Below are 21,122 nucleotides of genomic sequence, written 5' to 3' on the forward strand. Positions count from 1 at the left end.
ACACCAAATTTCTGACGTTTTCTTAAATTAGTTGTAAAGATTTTGCTTTAAACCAGCTTTTCAATGTATTTGGAAAGTTTCAGATTTAATTAAAACATAATTTGTTTTATTTAGAAGGCATAATGAGATCGAACCTTACAAATTATATTCTGATTAACAACTTAAGAAAATTAGAGTCTAAAAGCAATTCTGACAAATATGCAACTAACAAAAAATGACCAAACTGCTATACATGTTTTATTAGTCACCTGTTAAATGATATTCTCAGCATATTAATTGGTGCAAATTAATCTTTTGCCTTTCAGACATACTACCAAAAGAATCACTTCATAAACAATCTTAGAAATTCTCTGAATACTCAAAAAACCCAAATGTTTGATTTTCACAATGAGTTGTAAGTGCTATTTTCCCAAAAGGTAACATAGGCAAAGAGCCATAATTTATTTGTACTATGGTATGCCTTAGACTTTCTAACTTCCCAAATTATATAGTCTTCCCTAAGAACTTTCAAACTTGTAAAGCTTTACTCAAATTCTTAAAAGTTATAAATCCTTTCTTCTTTTATTCCTCCTCATCACCCTTGCACCTGGCCACATTGTCTCTTCCACAATCTAGGAGCCTGAAAAAGAGGAAGAGGTCACAAAAAACACTGGAGCCGTGAGAAAGTTTTGTGGTCACTAATGTTCCTGAGCCACAATTTTCACTACATCAAAATACCACTTAGAAGTTATATTAAAGATAAGAAAAATGTTTCATTTTACCTGTGGAATTCTTACATAGGTCTAAATGTAAAAGAAATTCATGTTGTAGAGAGATGGAATTAGGAGAAATTTCCTGAAAATGAAAATCCAAATACATATAGATAACTAAAGAGAAATCAGACTATCTTTCCCAGCTGAGTATTTTATAACTTCCTGACCACCCAGATGGCTAGGAAGCCTTAGATGACTCCTTCCATTGGTCTACAATCTTTGAAGGAACATATTATCTGAGATATTATAATTATTCTTACAGTAATACCACTTTAAATACTTAGCACTTTACTATGTAGTTAACATATATACAATTTCCAATCCTAAAAGCAGCCTTACAAGTTAGCATCTATATTTTTAAGAGGAAAATAACCTCAAAGAAGTTGAGAAAGTTGAACATATTATACTACTAATAATTAGAAAAACAGAATTGGGTCTCAATCTGTCCAATTCCACAGCCTATTTCTATTATACTATACTAAGTCTGGGCCATGAATTTTCACTAAGTCTCAAATTTAGACTGCAAACTTAAGTTTAGTATCTATTATGTCATTTACAGGATTTTACTCAGTAATTTTAAAAAGCAAATATGTTCCAAAGATTACAATAGATCTTTTGCTATCCTGTGTTTATTTTGGTGAAATAGAAGTGAACACAGAAAGAATTCTGTCATCCTAAGATTATTCACTTTAAGGAGTGTGAAATTCTTGCCTGGCTGTTTGTGCTAAAAAATAAACCACTTCTAAAAAATTAAAACAAAAATTGGGTGAAATGAGCCAGGTTTGTTTGGTTTTTTTTTTTTTTTTTTGCTTTAAATCACATAACTCCTAGACTCTTACAAGATTCTTAGGCTTTCTTTTCCTTTTTTGTCATGCCGCGGCATGTGGGATCCTAGTTCCCCGACCAGGGATCGAACCTACACCCCCTGAATTGGAAGCGTGGAGTCCCAACCACTGGAATGTCAGGGAAGTCCCTCTTAGGCATTTTTAGGTAAAGGAATGAAATTAAATATGCAGCTAAGGTCCATCCATTCATATCCATACTCTAATGACATTATTGCATTCTTCTCCAAATAGCTCATATTACATTATGATAAATGACTACCTAGCAAAAGAAATTCCAGAACAGTCTCACGATCTATAATAATATAAACTTCCTAAAACAAATTAGCATAACGTCTTATGTCATCTTGCCCATTTTAATTAACTTGACATTTAAATATTGAATATAATTCCATCAAAATCCAGCAAATGAATATGTGCTATAGCGTTTGCCCCTTTTATCCGTTCTCAGAAGTATTTCAATACTTACCCCGTGTTCCTTAGCAGCTGTGACAACTTTAAGGAGGACATCTTCCTCAACAAATGGTCTCACAGCATCATGGATAATCACTACTTCCGGCTTTGAGAGTCTACGGTTGGGCTGATCCTCCGCCAGTGCTTTTAATCCATTGAAAATTGACCTGTGGCGGGTCACTCCGGATTCAACCAGAGAGATGCCTTTATGCTGGTACCTCTGAATAATACACTTCATTGCTTCCATGTTCTCTCCAGTGACTGCCACAACAATGTCCTTTATCCAAGATACTCTATAAGGAAAGTATGCACACATTTCGTTATCAATTGATTCTTAAACAACTAAAGTTAAGCTAGTAACAAAACTGAGTTACTAATTACTACTAATACATCTTCATAGGGACATTAAAAACTGAAAGTGGGGGCTTCCCTGGTGGCGCAGTGGTTGAGAGTGTGCCTGCCAATGCAGGGGACACGGGTTCGAGCCCTGGTCTGGGAGGATCCCACATGCCGCGGAGCAGCTGGGCCCGTGCGCCACAACTACTGAGCCTGCGCGTCTGGAGCCTGTGCTCCGCAACAAGAGAGGCCGCGATAGTGAGAGGCCCGCGCGCCACGATGAAGAGTGGCCCCCGCTTGCCACAACTGGAGAAAGCCCTCGCACAAAACGAAGACCCAACACAGCCATAAATTAATTAATTAATTTTCTTTAAAAAAGGCAGGAACAAAAAAAAAAAACGGAAAGCTATTAACTAAGTCAATGTTATGCATTTTTAATCAGGTCTAGTAAAGGGGTTGATTAAGAATTTGAATTTTTCATACTACAGAAACATGAATATAAATATAAGTAGTATTTTTCAATACATAGTGTGAAAGTACCCATACTGCAAAACATAGATTAGGTATAGATATGTATCACAGATTTCTTAAGTTAAATTTAAATAATTAGCATATTCATCAGTAGACTGAGAGAAAAAATTTAAGATTATGCTTTTAAATTGCTTTTTTTCCCCAAATAATTCTCTCCATTAAATAGGAACAACTCAAAGCACTTTTGAATTCCACAAGTTGTGTCTCTTTCAAGAAGTCCATTGATTTGGCAACAAAGCTGGATAGCTGAACTAAACTTTGCCTACATCGAGGTGAAATGTTTTAGCTTAAATAGGGAAACTATGCTAATTAAGTTTGTATAAGTATAAATCAGGCTCAAATAAAAGAGAAAACTCATATTTTAATGAAATATAAAATTAAAGGAATTCATCTGCTGAGTCAGATACAAGGCAAAGCAATTCTTCTCTGTTCTGAAACACTTTCTTAAAGGCCTACTGACATACAAATGCTAACAGTCCACAGCGCTGAGTGGCAGGGGCTGCAGTAAAGTTGGGCAGAATTCTCTTGAAGACCAGTGTTAACAGAGGCTAACGTGATTATACACTCAAAGTTCCACAGCTGACGGGCCCAAGCCAGGAAAACTGCCTCTGGCCCATGGTATCAACTCTGATTAAAGGCCACTTTAAAATTTAATGGCATTCTTAGCCTCTGAGATCCTACATGTTCATGCTAGACAGTTAAGTCTTGTACTCACTTTTAAAGAGATGAAAGAAGGGTCTGAAAATTACCGAATAATGAAATTAACTATCGATAAATGAAAAACACTGGGTTGCTTCACTCAATAATTAACCATCTCCTACCTTCTGCTATTGAACAAACCCTTCCTATAACCCAAAACCCCATTCTGCCTGTGGCTACGACAGCACTACACTGATGCACACAACTGAAACTTCAGGGCACACTATCCTTTCATTTTAAGTCCATTCTTCTAACAAATATTTATTGAGCACTGAATAAATGATCAGAATTGAGTATACAATGGAAATAGTTACTGCTTTCACATAGCTTACAGATAAAACAAAGAACACCAACAATTGCAAGCTGCAATAAAGTGCTGTGAAGGAGAGGCCCAGGCTCCAGGATTGCATGCAGCACAATATTTGACCAGCACAGAGAAGGCCAAGATAATGCTCCCTAAGGAAGCAGAGTTTCCTCTTCAAGTGGCAAGAGGCAGGAAAATAGGCAAAAGGATTTGGAGGGGGAGAGAGAGGGATGGTTTAAGCAGAGGCCGTAGCAAGGTTCTGAGAAACTAGGAGGAAATGGAGGGGAGTTCTTTAAGCATGGAGAAGAGCCCATGAAGAGGCTGGAGAACCAGACAAGAGATGGGCTGGGCTAGGCCATGGAGACCTCCAAGGCCATATTAGGGGTTCTAGTCTTTAATCTTAAAAAATAGGAATCTAGAGAAAAGCTTTATGCAGGACATTTACACTCAAATTAATACTCACCTCCCCCAGTATTCTATGCTGTTCAATGACATAATGGGAACTGTGGTAGGCAGAATAGTAACCCCCAAATGATGTCCATCACCTAATTCCCAAAACCTGTGAATATGTAACCCTACCTATCAAAAGAATTTTCTATATGTAATTAAGTTAAGGATCTTGAGTTGGAGATCATCCTGGGCTATCTGGGTGGGTCCAATATAATCACAAGAGTCCTTAACAGTGAAAGAAAAGCAAGTGAGTCGAGGGAGAAGATGTGGTAACAAATGCAGCACTCATTATGACACAGGACCATAAGTCCCAGAATGCAGGTGACCTCCAGAACCTGAGAGAGTAAATGGATTGCCATCTGGCAAGTAAATGGATTCTCCCAAGAGCCTCCAAAAGGAACACAGCACTGCTAACACCTTTATTTTAGCCTAGTGAAACCGATTTTTTGACTTCTGACATCGAAAAGTTTAAGAATGCATTTATGTTGCTTTAAGCCACTTAGTTCCATGGAAATGTTCACAGGAGTGCCTGCAACTTCTAATTTAAGAGCATAAACTTTACTCTGGTGCAAGATGGAGAATAGATTGGGTAGAGAAAGCATGCAGACAGACCAGGTAGGAAGCTGCTGCTGAAGTCCGAGCAAGACAATGATGGCAGCCTGTCTATCAGATGGTGCTTGTGGATGAGATTTAAGAGATGGTAACCTTCCTGAGTTAGAGGTAATAATCCTCCTGAGTCAGTAAGAAAAACTGGGAAAATAAATAATTTACCAATTAATATGAAATAGTAAATTAATCGATGTTAGCTAAGTCTTCAGCATTAGTCATGTTTTAACTCATGCAATCCTCACACTCTATACGGTCTCATATGGGAAACATCAGAAGGACCTGATACACAAATACATCGTACTTTATCTTCCTATACTGCCATCTGATGCCAAAAAATACTTGAAAAAAATATTTTGACCATTTTTCATCAAAATACAACATTCCATCTTCTAGAAAGTAGGCTCCATGATAGCAAGGACAATATCAGTTTTGCCCATTGCTTTACGCCTAGTAGGTACTCGACAATTATTTGTTTTATCAATAAATGATTTTGGTCTGTCTCATCTACCAGGATCTTACAACATAGCATAGTTTCAAGGATTATGAAAACAGAAAGCTCTCCTCATCAACCTGAAGAGAGAATGAAAATCAATGAAAACGCCGTCCCTATGCAATATTGTTTGTTGATTGTTTTGTTTCAATGAGTTTGACTCTTTACTCTGATTTCTAGATTCTAAGGCTCCAAGGATGACTGGGATTACTTATGTTTTGTCAGACACCTTGGGGGAATGTTAAACGCAAGCAAAGCAAAGCAACACCGCTCACAGAATACCAGACCAGAAAATATGTAGTTATCTGAACAGGCAATAAAGAGGATTCTGGAATATGACCAAGTGTAGGTTGCTCTTTGTTTTGTAATCCATCCATCCCCCACTTCTATCATTGCAAATTTAACACTGCTAGAACTTACTCTACTAACATGGTTTAAAACTTATACTGTGCTTAACCAAGTCCTTAGCAAGTGACAGTTCCTCAGTGCCCCCTAGGTGTAAGGTTTCCCAAGGTTCTGTCTCCACTGGCACAGCTGTGACCCAGGCAGCCATCTCTCCCATTATTTCTGCAATAGCCTCTTAGCTCGTCTCCTCCTTCTCACTTAATCAGCACAATCCACTCTTACCACTTCTAGATGACTTCTCTCAAGTGTAAACCTTAGGCCATCCCCTGCTGGCTCTTGAGCAGGACACTTCAAGACCTGATCTCAGCCTTCTCCCTGCACCACTTGGTCTCTGCCACGCCCCTCTTTCTCTGACCGCCACATTGTCTCACATCCAGGTCTCCGCTTATGCTGCTTTCTCTGCCTCTCAACATTATCCCCCATCCTCATCGTTCCTCCACCCCCACCCACTCCAGGCTGAGTCCTACTGTTCCTCAGCTGTCAGTTCAGATGTGGCCTCCTCCAGGAAGCTTTCCTTGACATTCTGGGTGCGGCATCTCTGCTCTCAGCTCCCAGAGTACTCTTATCGCTAGGGAGTCTTATCAAGCATCATACTGTTTCATTTTTATCTCCCTCACTAGGCTGCCAACTCACAGGAAGCAAAGACTATATCCCAGGGCTTGGCACATACTAAGCTTTCAGTAATATTAATAGTAGCAATAGCAACTAAGATGTATTAATTGTTGGCTAAGTGCCATGTACTGTTTGGAGCATGTGTCTGTAATATTTCACTTAATAATCACATTGGCTCCGAAAGAAATCACTATTATCTCCATTTCACAGATGGCACAGAGGCAGTGACCTGCCCATGATTATACAGCTAGGAAATGAAGGGACCTGGGTATACTCCAGTCTGACTTTGGAGCTCACACTATAAACCTCTGTAGAAGCACTAACACTGAGAGGTCATAAAATCCATGAGAGAAAAAAAAAAATCACATCTGGATCGTCTTGTCCCCAGCAATTCATTTATTTTGAACAATAATGCTGCATTTGTGGTCAAAAAATGGTCAAGTTTATTTCTTACAGTTTAAGCATAAGTAAGTATTCCTTCATTCATGTGTTCATTTAGTCATTCAGAAAACATCCAGTAAGCATCTGTCATTTGCCAGACATTATACTAGTCACTGGTAATCCAATAACAAAGACCGGCAGAATTCTTGACCTCACAGACTATGTATCAAGAAGTATCTGTTAGGGCTTCCCTGGTGGTGCAGTGGTTGAGAATCTGCCTGCCAATGCAGGGGACACGGGTTCGAGCCCTGGTCTGGGAAGATCCCACATGCCGCGGAGCAACTAGGCCCGTGAGCCACAACTACTGAGCCTGCGCGTCTGGAGCCTGTGCTCCGCCACAAGAGAGGCTGCGATAATGAGAGACCCGCGCACCGCGATGAAGAGTGGTTCCCACTTGCCGCAACTAGAGAAAGCCCTCGCACAGAAACGAAGACGCAACACAGCCATAAATAAATAAATAAAAGAAGTATCTGTTAAGTGAATCAATGAATAGGTAAGAGGAAGCTTAAGCAATTAGGAATAAAACGTGCTCTTGAGTTTATAGAAAAGTTTAAAAGTAATCAAATCTATTTAGTTTATTAATAGGACATCACACTGTTTGCTTTTTTTTAAATAGAGAAGTTTTAAGTACACGTTCAACTATATCAGTGGACAGGACTTTTTTCTAAGGCAAGAGCTTAACCTGTGCCCTAACTTATCACCTTTTACTTTCCATAGTCTATTCTATCAGAAAAATAAGCTAAAAGCAACTTTTAAAGACATGTTGCTTTTTTGACCAAAAGTTACATGAAATTAAATGTTAAAATATAGAATAATAAAGAGGGAGAAAGATAGGACATTGCTTGACAGTAGTCATTCAAACATCTGAGTTAATGAACTTTCAAAGGTCAATCCCAATTTTACTGGAATGCCTTAAAATATCTATAAAATGATTACCTATGTTCCATCAAACAGAAAGCAGTCCAAAAAAGTAGATATAGATTAGACAGATATACTCGCGGCCTAAGACTATCTGAAACAATTTTATGAGGCTCTAAATAGAAAAATGTTTTAAACAAGTGTTTCTCAAACTGCAGATTTCAGGACCCATTAGAGTATCATCAAATCAATTTTGTAAGTTAAGACTAACAGTTTTGAGTCAATAGAAATTAATACAACAGTAAAATTCGAATGCATAGCAAGTAGTAAGGACAGATTGTTTTCATGAAATTCTCTTTCAAATATGTTGGATGTAGTTAAGTATGTGTCACTGAGTCAAGAGCAAAATCTAATTCTTATAACAGGTCACAATAAAAAAGTTCGGAAAGCTGTTTTACACAACTCTTAAGAGACAATGGGCTTGTTATGCTATTTTGTTCAGCAACCAAGCATACATCCAGCACTTGCAAGCCTTTATAAGTACTGTTTGTGTTTTGAAGGATTTAGTCACATACTTTTCTAGTTATAGAATTAAAAGCCTTTTACAGTATTAAAATTTAATATGTAGAATCATGGCACTAAGAAAGGCCTTAAGTACCTCACACAGTGCCTAGTGAACAAATATTTGCTGAATAAATGAATTCGGTCGACCTCCTTAGCTGAAGGCAAGTCCACACTGAACCCCCTGTAGCTGGATTTTATCAAGTTCTGAGTATTTCCTCCCTAGCACATTCCATAGGCAAATACAAACCTAACCTCAAGCTCCATTACACCTACCGACATTTTGAGGAAAAAATACAGTATCTCAGATGTAATCTTCTCCCAGAATATTTTAAGATTTATTATATTTAAATATAATATATTTCTATTAATATGTGTATTATATTTTAAAAATAAATCTTACAGGTATATTGTGCTCAGACAGTTCAACAAGATCAGTTGAAAGTAGACTTAAACAAATGCTTTTAAAAAACAGATGGAGGGACTTCCCTGGTGGTCCAGCGGTTAAGACTCCACACTCCCAATGCGGGGGGCCCGGGTTCGATCCCTGGTCAGGGAACTAGATCCCGCACGCCACAACTACAGATCCGGTGCAGCCAAATAAATAAATATTTAAAATAAATAAATAAAAACAGATGGAAAAATCAGGCCCTGTTAACAGTCTTTAAGTGCTCTCACCCAGGCTGCAGAAGTTTGGCCCCAAGGGACAGTGACAGCTGTGGCTCACTGACATGACAGTTGTCATGGAAATTAGGCCTCGGGATTGTACTGTGGCCATAATTTATAGATTCCTCCTTCTCCATAAACACCCTGATATTTTAGAAGGAAAATACCGAATTGGTGTGAAGGGGCTGGCTCCTGACTGCCTTGACAATGTCAAGCCTCTTTAATATGGCCCATGAAGGCTTCCACTGGTCAAGCCCAGACTACCCCTCCTGGTCTTCTCTCTTGTCTCACAGTAGCCACAGGGGGGCCAATGGGAACTGAAATCTCCAATCATCTGACCTGTGCAAAACACAGTCCCACTCTATTTCTTCTACAATACAGGCCTCTTCCTTCCCTTGACTCAGACTTAACCCTTTTATTAATGAAGCATCCAGACAAAATGTTTAAGTCAAATTCATATATCTGAGCAATCACTCAAAAGCATCCTAAATTCATCTCTTTTTCTGAATCCTTAATATAATTAATCACTAAAAATTGCCAATTCCTATCTTCTAAATATTTCTCCTGTCTTCCCTACTCTATTCCTACTTTCAGCTTAATTCAAGCAATCAATATTGCTCATTTGGATTAACATTTATGCTTTCTATTCTCTTGTTCTAACAGAATTTGCAGTGGTTTTCAGAAACACAGTAGGACAGAACAATTTTTTTAAGTACACAAAAAATATTAAAAGAAAACTTTCAGAAGATCAACTAAACCAGAAGTTAATCCACTGAAAAACACCATAGAGTCTTTAACAGTTACTAAAAATGGACTTTCATCGATTTTCCAAGTAATAAGAAAGCCACCCAGTCTCAATCATATAATCCATGGTTTCCAGAACATACAAATTGACAAAATGAATTTTTCATCTGAATTTATCAGACTCGAGGAGACTAACTCACATTAACCAAACTAAAAAGGCTCTGAAACATGAATTTGAATGCCAACATATTAATATACAACGATACACATTACTATCACAACGTCCGCAAAGTTCTTTATCAATGCAACAGCATATTTTCTTCCTATAAAAGATTTCTCTGGGAAGCCAATTTATAATAACAGGTTTTGATGAGCATGAAACCTTATCAAGAAACATCTTAAGCAGTGTCCTCGAGAACTTAAGAAGCCTCGTGAGCTATGGAGAGGGCTGTGCCTGACTTCGTTCAAATCTATTGTCAGAGAAATTCCCACCCATTCTTCAGCCACCAGGAGTCTGAATAAGCATGGCCAAAGTTTGCCTCTCTAACTTGCTTTCATTGTAGTTGCCATTTGAGTCTACTTAGCTATTCCAGGTTAACTAGCTCTCCTTAATAACACTCTCTTTCCCTAGATATTTGAAGCCAGAAATTAGACTGCCAGCAGGAATTTTTACTTCCTATTTCAGACCTGGGAATACATTTTTTTTTTAACCAGTAAAATTTAGATATCAGTTGATCAACTGTGAGTAGATTTTACAACCGAATTGTCAGAGCTTTAGGCCCCTGCCAATAATACCACTGCCACATGATTTCTTAAAGCAATGCTTCCATTTGCAAACTCAGGTCATAAATCGTTATGAAAAGGATTAATACCCTTGACCTCAGTTCCTTGTTAACAAAATAAGAAAAATCAAAGTTCTCTTCAAGTTATAATCTGTGGTTCAATTTATATTTTAATTCCCCCTAAAAGGTCAAAAGGAAACTTTAAAACTCCTAGAAATATTTTTAGTCAACTTCTGAAGACCTTTGTTCTTACTACAACCTACAAATTAGTTATACTTGATCCTTTTAATGTAATGCACAGATCTGAACAAGTTGCATAATCTCAATATACTTTGTGAACATATAAACATATATATTCTTGTACACATATAAAAGCTATTTGTAATATATACACACACACAACTAGTTCAGATGGACTTTGAGCCTCTGTTGATCCAGTGAAAGCCTTTAGCCAACATGTTTAAGATTTGAGGGTTCAGAGATTCTTTTAAATCTCATTTCATCTGATAATTAGTTTAAGAAATTTCAATGGCACACAAGTAAAACGTGGCTAAACTAGAAAAATGCGTATTTTTCCAATTTCAACTGAAGCAGAAAAACAATATGAAGTCCCAGACAATTCACAAGACAAACCTCTCAATGTCTCCTCCAACTTCTCAGTTGTGCAAAGACAGGTGCTTTAATGCATAGCATGTTTGAAAAGTAAAGTACTTCCTTGAGTCTACCTTAAGTGCTAAGGATCTCATTCGAAAATGAGAATCTGGCTCTTAATTTCTCTATGGCCATGGAGCACTTCACTCTGCCATTGGCTGTGCTGGTTCTGAGTCCGAGGCTAAGCCTCCAGCGTTCTGACAGGGATCTGGGAGCCTGTTTTTTTGAAGGTTCCAACCAGTTGCCTTTACAGCTGTAGACAGTTGTTCTCTGTCTACCCTACCTTAATTAGTACTTTTAACTGCTGAGCCTTTCCAAGGTTCTATGACTTCAATCAACTTGCTTCCTTCACAGCTCTTCTACCTGAAGGCTTACGTTTCTGCTTCCTTGAGCCTGTTAAAACTGACTGGTTACCACTCCTCTATCTCCTTTGTTCTAGAGCTTTATTGTTCTCTTATCTGCTCCACCTCCTTTTGCTTTCATGTTTCCTTCGTAGGGCTATACATTTTTACTTGCTTTGGGTAGGTAAGTCAATGAGTAGAAATAAATGTTTACATGACATTAACTGAAAACCAAACTAGTCATGTTTTTTTGCATTTCCCTATCCCATTTTGGGGCCAAACTTCAGGGGTAACCTCCTTCTAAATCCTCATTAGTTCTTTACATTGACTCTCAGTTCCAAGACAGGAACTTCCATAATTTATCTTTCGGGATGAAATGACCTAGGCCTTTTAGCACCACACTCTAGGAAAACTATCAGCAGTCAACGGAGCTCACCTTTTACCAATAGAAGGGCTTTCATTTGGCAAATGGCTAAGAAGCACCCATAGATACACCCCTGTGATGCAAGGTTTCCAAGGATTTCCTGAGAAATACTCCAAAATAACCATATTCCATAAATTCTTCAGGCATTGTAATAGTTTACAAAGAATGATCCCGGAAGTATTTCAAAATGGAGGTTTTGATTAGTTACTACTGCTATTAGGATTTTATTACTGCTGTGATCAAATTAAGTAAAAATAGAAGTGTTCCATCTTATTTTACATCAACAAGGCCTTTCCAGAACATTCTTGTACTTTAAAATTGATATTTTTTAATATCCACCTATCTCCTGCTGCCTCAGAAGAGGCAAAACTGCAAATACAGAAGTTTTGTGGGGGTTTTTTCCATACGAAGAAAAACTCAACGTAGAAACGTCTGCACTCCCTTACATCTAAATGCTTAACAGATAAAGATCCTGCTGGCCGAGCTCTATTGTGTCCCCTAATATTACCTGCATAAATGAGCTACGTTGTCACAATATGACACTGGAATATTGGAGGAGCATGAATCAACTACTCAGAGAAATGGAAAACTACAGAAGCGAAAGAAGCACCTGGAACTCTTTCAATGTTTGTATGAGTTTCACATGTAACCACCAGCCACGAATCAAAGGTGATTATGGGTCTTTACACTTCCACTTACTTTCTGAATAGTGTCATTTGGAAAAATTACCATATGCAAAGCAACTGGGGCCTTTGGCTTCTGGGGTGTGTGAAAGCGTGGGAAGTAGGGGTCTGTTTTCTGGATAACATGCTACTGTCCTTTGACTAGAACCTCATTAGCTTCGTCTTCATTAAAGCCTCCTAAAGCAAACGGTTCATGTCAATCCACGTGAAAACATATTCCCACAGCTCCACACTGGCTTCTATAAGTTTAAACACCATAGCAACACCTATGTGGACCTTTGTACTCCCCCCCACCCCCGCTTCCCATCCCTCCAGCCTCACCCCATGCTCCACATTACACACGGCTAAAAACGAGCTAAAATAACATACCCTTCCTTTTCACCTCCTTCGATCCTCACTACTACTCCCCTGGTCTTCCTTATCCCACTCCTTTTCCCTCCATTTCCCCAGCTAGTCCGTTTTCGAAGATACAGCATGTAGTTAGCGCCCTTAAATCCGTTTCCACCATTGAAAGGTTTGGATTAAATCCTGCTTCTCGGTCCACCTTCAGTACCTAGTATTTAGCACAGTATGTCTCATATCAGATACTCAATTAATATTTGTTACTAGTTGATAAAAAGAATGACCTAAAGGCCCATATAACTATATTTGCAAGTAAAATCTAGTTTGCAACTAGATTTTAACCTAATTTGCAACTCATCACCCACGCATGCGCGGAGACATCCGCTGAGAGTTAAAGTGCGAGCGTGAGAGAGACTATGAGACAGGGACAGGGAGACTCCTAAACCAGCTTCCCATTAGTCCCCACAGGCCCCGGGGTTAGAACTAAACGTCCCCCGCGCTAACCCAGTCAGTCTTGAGGGCAGCTCCGCAGGCCGCCGGCTGGAGCAGTAAAGGGCTCCGCGGCCGTCTGTTAAAGGGCCAGAGCTCCCCTTCCGTGAAGGGCTAGCGGGAATGGAGCCCGAACTGGAATGACCGAGCGGGTGGAGTCCGGCCCCGCGGTCCGCCGAGAGCGGGTGCCAGCGCGAGCACAGCTACTGGAGCAGGTGCCGCGCGCGGGCTGCCCTGGGCGTGAGGGCGGGGAGCAGGGGGCCGGGGACCGCAAGGCGCGCTTGGCGCCGCATTACCTCTCCAGGGCCTGCAGGGTGTAGCTGATGAGCGGCCTCTCCAGGATGGGGCAGAACTGCTTCGGGGTGGGGACGCCCATCCTCTCCCCGCTCCCCCCCGCCGGCAAAACGGCCGCCACGGCCGGCGCGCTGCACCCGGCTTCGGCCCCGGCCCCGCTCAGCAAGCAGGCCGAGGCCGCCAGGTCGGCGCCGCGCAAGCCGCGCAGGCGAGGCCCAGCCTCCGCGGGCCCAGGGCCGCCAGGCGGCCATGACTCCATGGCGGCGGGCGGCGGGGCGGGCCCTGCTCGCCCCGGGCCACTGCGCCTGGGCTCTGCTCCGGCCCTAGGCTGGGGTCGCAGCGGGGAGGGCGGGCGAGGGCAAAGCGCGCACACAGACAGCGTCCACCGGAGCCGCGCGGGCCAGGCCGTTGTACGGCCCCAGGGGACGATCCAGCTGCCGGTCTTCCCTCCGGGCGCGTCTTCGGCCTCTGTCCCGAGCCCAGCGCCCCGGAAGGGCTGGATTTCCCGGCTCTCGGCTTCTCCTCTGGCAGGCCCAACAGCTGCAGGTGGAAGTGTCAGCCCTCCCTATATGCCTAAGGGTCTCCTTAAACCTTAACAGCTGTGCGCAGGCAGTAGCGGTCAGGACTCCCTCCCATCCCTCTCCCCTTGAAGAGATTTGAAGAGATTTGGATGCGAGCCACGAGATGGGACAGAGAAATGTGCACCTTAGCTATCTGGCTTTCATTCGCTCATGAGGCATCCTGGTTCCATCTCGGGTAAAGACAGGTGGATGGGCAAATGTTATTATGAAATATCAGTAAGCCAAACTGCAGCCGTTCCCAAATTTGCCTGCAAATTGGAAACACCTGGAGAGCTCAGAAAATGCTGACGCCTATGTCCCACCCTCACAGATTGGGTTTAATTGGCCTGGTGTGTGGCCTGAGATTTTAAAGATATCCCCAGGTGATTCTAATGAGCAGGCAAGTTTTTTTGGAACCATGGAGCCAAAGCGATAATACTAATAATTGCTGAATAGTCGGCACACATTATCTCATTTAATCTCCAGGAGAACCCAGCTATTACTGTTCCCCTTTTACAGAGGCGGAAATAAGGTTAAAATGTTTAAGTAACTTGTGTAAGATTGCACACCTAATGGCCTTTGCACAGAAGTACAGCCAGAGTTGAAAAATTCCAGGCCTGAAGCGTATCATGCCCTTATTTAGTACTGTCTTCGCTGGCAATGCTTACCATGAAAGAGTACTAAAGTATTTGGAGTGTCAGAGCAGATTGTATTAGGCCCCTGGAATGTAAACTCCTTGAGAGCAGGGTCCTTACTTTTGTGGTTTGGGTTGTGTCCCCAGGTCCTGGAATATAAAGGAAGTTTAATAAATATTCATTGAATAAGCTACTGATTGAATGAATGACAATCGAAGTATATATAATTAAATATTTGCTAATTTATCAATCTTCACCCATCAGTAGTAAATATAAGATTCATAAAATAGGAGTCTTTTAAGCACTGAAAATATTATCAGATTATAATTTTCCAGTTTAGTATTTTTAGCCATTTTCCCAGTTTAGAATGAAGCATACAAAATTAAGATTTAAATTTTCAACTTTTATTGTCTTTTGATTTGATCTTATTATTAAAATCACTATCAGTTTTCTTTTTGTTCCTTTTATATTATAATCAACGTTTAGCTCCATTCTACTTGAAATTTGTCAGATCACTGACTCAGTCGAAAAGTAGGCATCATAATACATTTCACTTTGCAGCACCACCACGCGTATCTAACCTATAGTATGCATTCAATTAATACATGTTGACTAATTGATGGATAAATGAATAAATGAGTCTACCTACAGAGGCAGAAAAGCAATCAAATAATTGTTTCTATTAATATTGATCTTTAAACCTAGCTTTTTTTTTTTTAAATAAAGTCTTTTTTTTTTTTTAAAGGAACTCCTTTATTTACTTATTTATTTTTGGCTGTGTTTGGTCTTCGTTTCTGTGCGAGGGCTTTCTCTAGTTGCGGCAAGCGGCGGCTACTCTTTATCGCGGTGCGCGGGCCTCTCACTATCGCGGCCTCTCTTGCTGTGGAGCACAGGCTGCAGACGCGCAGGCTCAGTAGTTGTGGCTCACAGGCCTAGTTGCTCCGCGGCATGTGGGATCTTCCCAGACCAGGGCTCGAACCCGTGTCCCCTGCATCGGCAGGCACACTCTCAACCACTGCGCCACCAGGGAAGCCCCAAAACCTTGCTTTTTCATCTAATGGTGGAGCTAAAGCTATTCTTCATTTTCTTATTCTTGAGCAAAAATAGCATAGTAATAAAGGTCTTGTTATATTAATTTCTGTATAATCGTTAATATAATTAAACTTTGAAAATTTAGCCAGAATCTTATTATATTGATTTAGTTCTGTTCTTAGAACAAATATATTAACTTTGCTCTGTTCACTATGAACCCGTAGATCTTGCATAGCGTATGTTAACAATGTTTAATAGATAGACTTTTATTGAAAAAAAGGACAGACTTTATTTGGATATAATATGAGAAGCAAAGTTTTTTTCTGTGCCTTTTTATATGGCTATAAATAATTCCTTATTATGCATACTTTGGGTAAAGGATGTAGTTTCCGGGTTACTTTTTTTTTTTTTTTTTTTAATTTATGGCTGCGTTGGGTCTTCAGTTGCTGTGTGTGGGCTTTCTTTTTATTTGCAGCAAGCGGCGGCTACTATTCGATGCGGTGTGCAAGCCTCTCATTAAGGTGGCTTCTCTTGTTGTGGAGCACGGGCTCTAGGTGCGCAGACTTCAGTAGTTGTGGGTCGAAGGCTCTAGAGTGCAGGCTCAGTAGTTGTGGCGCACAGGCTTAGTTGCTCAGCGGCATGTGGGATCTTCGAGGGCTCGAACCCTTGTCCCCTGCATTGGCAGGCGGATTCTTAACCACTGCGCCACCAGGGAAGTCCCTGTCTTTACTTTTTAATGCATATAGAAATACCCATTAAATGGAAGTGGCTCTTGTCTTTGTATCTGAAAGGCCTAAAATTCCTGTTTTTGGTTTGTTTCTACATGTCAGTGTACCATGGAAGATTTATCTTGGGGATTTTATTATTATTATTATTATTATCATCATTATTAGAGAATTTTAGATCAAATTGGGTTCATTTTTCAAGTGTTAATTCAAGTATAATTAGCACTGTCAATCAGTCTCCTCCTCCCCAACCATACTTACTGTTTTAATAGCATTTCTGGAGGTTAGTTGGGGTGTTGCTCACAAATGCTAATGAACAGCTTAATGGTTTACCCTTTAACTCTTTTCAATTCAGAGCCAAACAAAATAAATTATGGTTCCAGCAGGGGCCAGCCCCAGCATTTCTGTCAGCCTATGAATTCTAATTCCTGTTTTGCTCTTGTGTATCTTATGTAAATGAGACAGTCTATTAACCTCGACCTTTAACTCATTTTTATACATAAGAAAGGTAATGCTCCGAATTGAGGTCTTTCTGTGGATAATTCAAACTAAACACCACATGGCAACAAGAATATTATCTTTCGTTCTCTCAATATTTCTTATAAAGTTAATTATCAACCGTCTCAACTGTCCACCTTGTTTTTCCTGTATAGCTAAAAAGGGAAATAGTGGTGAATAGCCTTAGGACTGAATGATAAATTTGACTTCATTAATGCTACCAGAGTTTAACTTTTCATAAGAATCATCTGGGGACCATTGTTAATATACATAGTAGTTCTTATATAGTTTATATAATATAATCATTTACATATTATATATTAATCTTAGAAGATATATTATTGGCACCTTTGTTTCAGGAAGGAAGACCCCTTCCAGGGCCCAAGAGTGGGCTTTTGTCGAACACCTGGAAATGAGCAGCAGAGTAAGGGAACCCAAGAGAACTGCTCTGCCAAGTGGCTCTCAGTCTCAGATTTTATGGTAATGGGGTTAGTTTCCGGGTTGTCTCTGGCCAATCATCTTGCTTGGCCCGTAGTCTGACTCAGCATCCTTCCTGGTGGTGCTCGCATCTCTCAGCCAAGGTGGATTCCAGTGCGAAGAATTCTAGGAGGTTGGTCATCTCCTCCCTCTTTTGGCCCCTCCCGAATTCTCCTGGTTAGTTTTCGGCGGCGGTACACCATGTTCCTATTGGGACCTCCTGTTGTGAGACAACTCAAGCAGGTGGTTATCATCGTTCCTGGCCAAGGTGGATGGTTTCAATCAATGGTCCCCTAACACCTTCTGACAGAAAGTTTGCTTCAGTAGATCTGGAGTAGGCCCAGAAATCTGCATTTTTAATAGGCTTCCTTAGGTGATCCTAATGTAAGTTTGGACCAGACTTAAACACTGAATTAAAAAAGAATTACACCCCAATTCACTTTATATCCAGTGCATTTAATTTCAAGACCTAATGCAAAATGCATGTAATATATTAAAGATGCCATATAAAAATTGCATAAGAAATCCATTAAAATGTCTGTTTTATTTCCTTGTTAATTTATAAAGAAGAAAACACGAGGGGAAAATGTTTAAGTGCCAGGAATTTTTTTAAAAAGATGATAGAGACCTGGAGAACCGAATTATCCCCAAGATCTTTCTACAGACCCGTCATTGAAAATCACATCACCTCTGACAGCCACCAAAGGCCATGTCCTTGACCACAGCTTAAGCAGAATTGAAATTGTTGCCTGGAACTCTGTCCTGAGCGTGGAACTCAAGGGTGCGATTCAATTGAGGGGTGACACATACCTCCAGAAACTAAAAGAGGGGAATGCCCTCTATGGATAAGAAATGTGGGAGAGATGATATCTTTGATGGGTTTGTTTAGGAAACAAATGACTACTCTAGAATTGGTGGTAGCCAGTTTTCATAATCTGTGGAAGAGAAGAACATACAGAATCATCAATGAAGACCAACAGCTAGAAAAGGAAGATTTGCCATTTCTGTCAGGAAAGATCTTGGCAGCAGTTATTCCTATATATTTTAACTGCAACTTATTACTAAAACAAGATTTAAAGAAAAAAAAAAAACCTAGGCTTTAAGAAGAAAATGCTCCCTGAGAATTCAAAGTCATATCTGTTTACTAAGGAATAAGAAAAGAAGAATGTGGACATTTGAATGTGGCATTATTACCACAACCACCACCCCGCTCCCTGCCAAGCCCAGAGTAAATATAGGATGTGAGCCGTGCAATAGAGTCTGAATGTGGGACATCATTGCCTTATAATGCCTCACCTAAGAGGGTACCAAGTCTTGATCTTAAGCAGATCAAAAGGGACTCTGGTGGGGTGTGGTACAGAGAGGCAAAGAAGTGACATGGATGAAGGCAGAGAGAGAAGACTGAGACAATGATGATACAATCTCTTCAGTGATATCCAAAGGATACGAAGATATAAACAACTTTTAATTTTTGTTTAAAAAAAATAGTGCTTCACTGCTTTTTAGCATGGGACACTTACTTCAATAGCCAAAAAAACAAAAAAAAAAGAAACGAAGAAGAAGAAAACACAGAGTAGTTTGGGCAGATGCTGTAATATCTAGTTAGGAGAACAATAAACTAAACTGGTTTGGACAGGAAGCACTTAGTAGTGATGGAAAGACCACGCTTCATGGAGAAGTAAATTGTGGTAGATTGCAGAGAGGAAGAAATGAGGTCACTGTGTTGTTTATGCTGTATGTGAATAGAAATAAGTTAAATAGAAATTAATTACTTCCATTTGTGACCGTGGCTACCACTAACTGGCATAAGACATAAGTGAAAGAATGAATGAATTAAGAATGTTCAATGTGCCAATGAATATAAACCTAAATGCATGAAGACCAATTTACACTTAGTCTTCAGAAAAATTAGAATGCTTAAAACTATTCCCAAAAGAAAAAATTGTTTTGATTTAAAGTTGCACAGACTATCCTCTTTCTTCCTCTTCTCCTATCATTATTCCTTGAAAGAACTCAAGACCTTGACAAAAGATTAAAAAGAAAAACAAAACACTTTCCCTTTTGTCAAATCTTTCCTTAGTAGTTATTTTTTTCTCTTAACTTCATAAAAAATCTGATCATTAACTCCTATAGTACGATAACAAAAATATGCACAAAATTAACCAACACTGGTCCTGGGCAAAATTTCAAATTTCACTGTTTCTCTTTGGCTCTCCTGGCCTCTCACCTTCTGGTCCTTTTTCCTTTCTCCCTCCTATCTCCTGAATTGGGCATCTCACTATCAGCTCTGCTGACCAGAAGTTCATCTGTGGCTTTCACTGATGGGCTTAACCCTTTCAGCCTTGACCAGGACAGGTAGCTCCATCCTGTGAGAGGGCTACACCTTGAATTTGTCTCATTGCCTAGAAGAACTGCTTTACCATTCATGGGGTGTACCCACCTCCTGGCAACCTTCCTCCTGAACTCTACTCCCATTGACCCAGGTCTTATGATTGTCTCCTGCTTGGACTTCCACATCTCTTTGGCGTAAAGTAGAACAGAATCCCAGTTTGACTGGCTAGGCTTGCATCACCAGAGGGCTGTTCTCTGGTGAATTGGCTGGATAACTTCTCAGAAAGGATTAATCACATAAAAACATGTCACCACTTAACTGGTTTTAAATGTCAGTCCTGTGAATTATGATACCTGGGTCTCACTAGGATGTTCTATAACCTGGCCTTGAATTACTTCCCATGCCCACTGGCTGCTCCTGCTAGATCTGGGTTTGGTCAAGTTATATGACTAAGGCCTTCCTGCCCCTACTAAACCTGGCTCTCAAAGTGATGAAAATACAACCATCTCATTTATCCTGGGAAATAGCAACTAATAACGGTTGTTTCAGACATTTCCATTTAAGTAAATATCAGAATCATGATTTAAAGGCACGATATTCTAACCTTAAAAATTCCTAAGGCCAGAGATAATAGCAAGAAGTCACCATACACAAGGCCAGCACGAGTCTAATCTTAAAAACAATCCACTTACTATTCTTTATTTTTGAATGGATGGTCAAAGATAAGTGTGCTATGTAATTGCTAAATCACAATAAGCTCTAGAGAACAAGAACTGTATCATTTTACAATTTTTCTGAGTTGTCTATTATGTATAACAAACCATTCCAAAATTTAGTGTCTTAAAATAATACCATTTTATTGCTCACAATTCTATAGATCAGGAATTTGGGCAGTACTGAATGAAGACCACTCATCTCTCTTTCATTTGAGGTTGACCAGGGTAGTTCAACTGGACCTGGAGATGAATCCGAGATGGACTCATTCATACATCTAGGGCCTTGGTGCTTGGCTATTGGCTGAGGTATCTCAGTTTACTTCCACGTGATCTTTCTCCAACAGGATAGCCTGGCCTTCTTTATATAGTGGATGGGTTCCAAAAGAGC

General features: G+C 40.1%; 1 protein-coding gene across 1 annotated transcript in view; it reads right to left on the bottom strand.

The window, feature by feature from the left end:
• Window positions 1–14,410, bottom strand: part of CRPPA (CDP-L-ribitol pyrophosphorylase A) — a 324,433-nt gene extending 310,023 nt beyond the window's left edge. Inside the window, exons 1-2 of the mRNA XM_059933945.1 lie at window positions 13,762–14,410; window positions 2,064–2,340 (exon numbers count right to left, since the gene is read on the bottom strand). Of these exons, the coding sequence (XP_059789928.1) occupies window positions 2,064–2,340; window positions 13,762–14,018 (534 nt within the window). The 5' untranslated portion in view covers window positions 14,019–14,410. The remainder of the gene's footprint in view (window positions 1–2,063; window positions 2,341–13,761) is intronic.
• Between the last annotated feature and the right edge of the window lie 6,712 nt (window positions 14,411–21,122).

The sequence above is a fragment of the Balaenoptera ricei genome, chromosome 9 (assembly GCF_028023285.1).
Source record: "Balaenoptera ricei isolate mBalRic1 chromosome 9, mBalRic1.hap2, whole genome shotgun sequence".
NCBI lineage: Eukaryota > Metazoa > Chordata > Mammalia > Artiodactyla > Balaenopteridae > Balaenoptera > Balaenoptera ricei.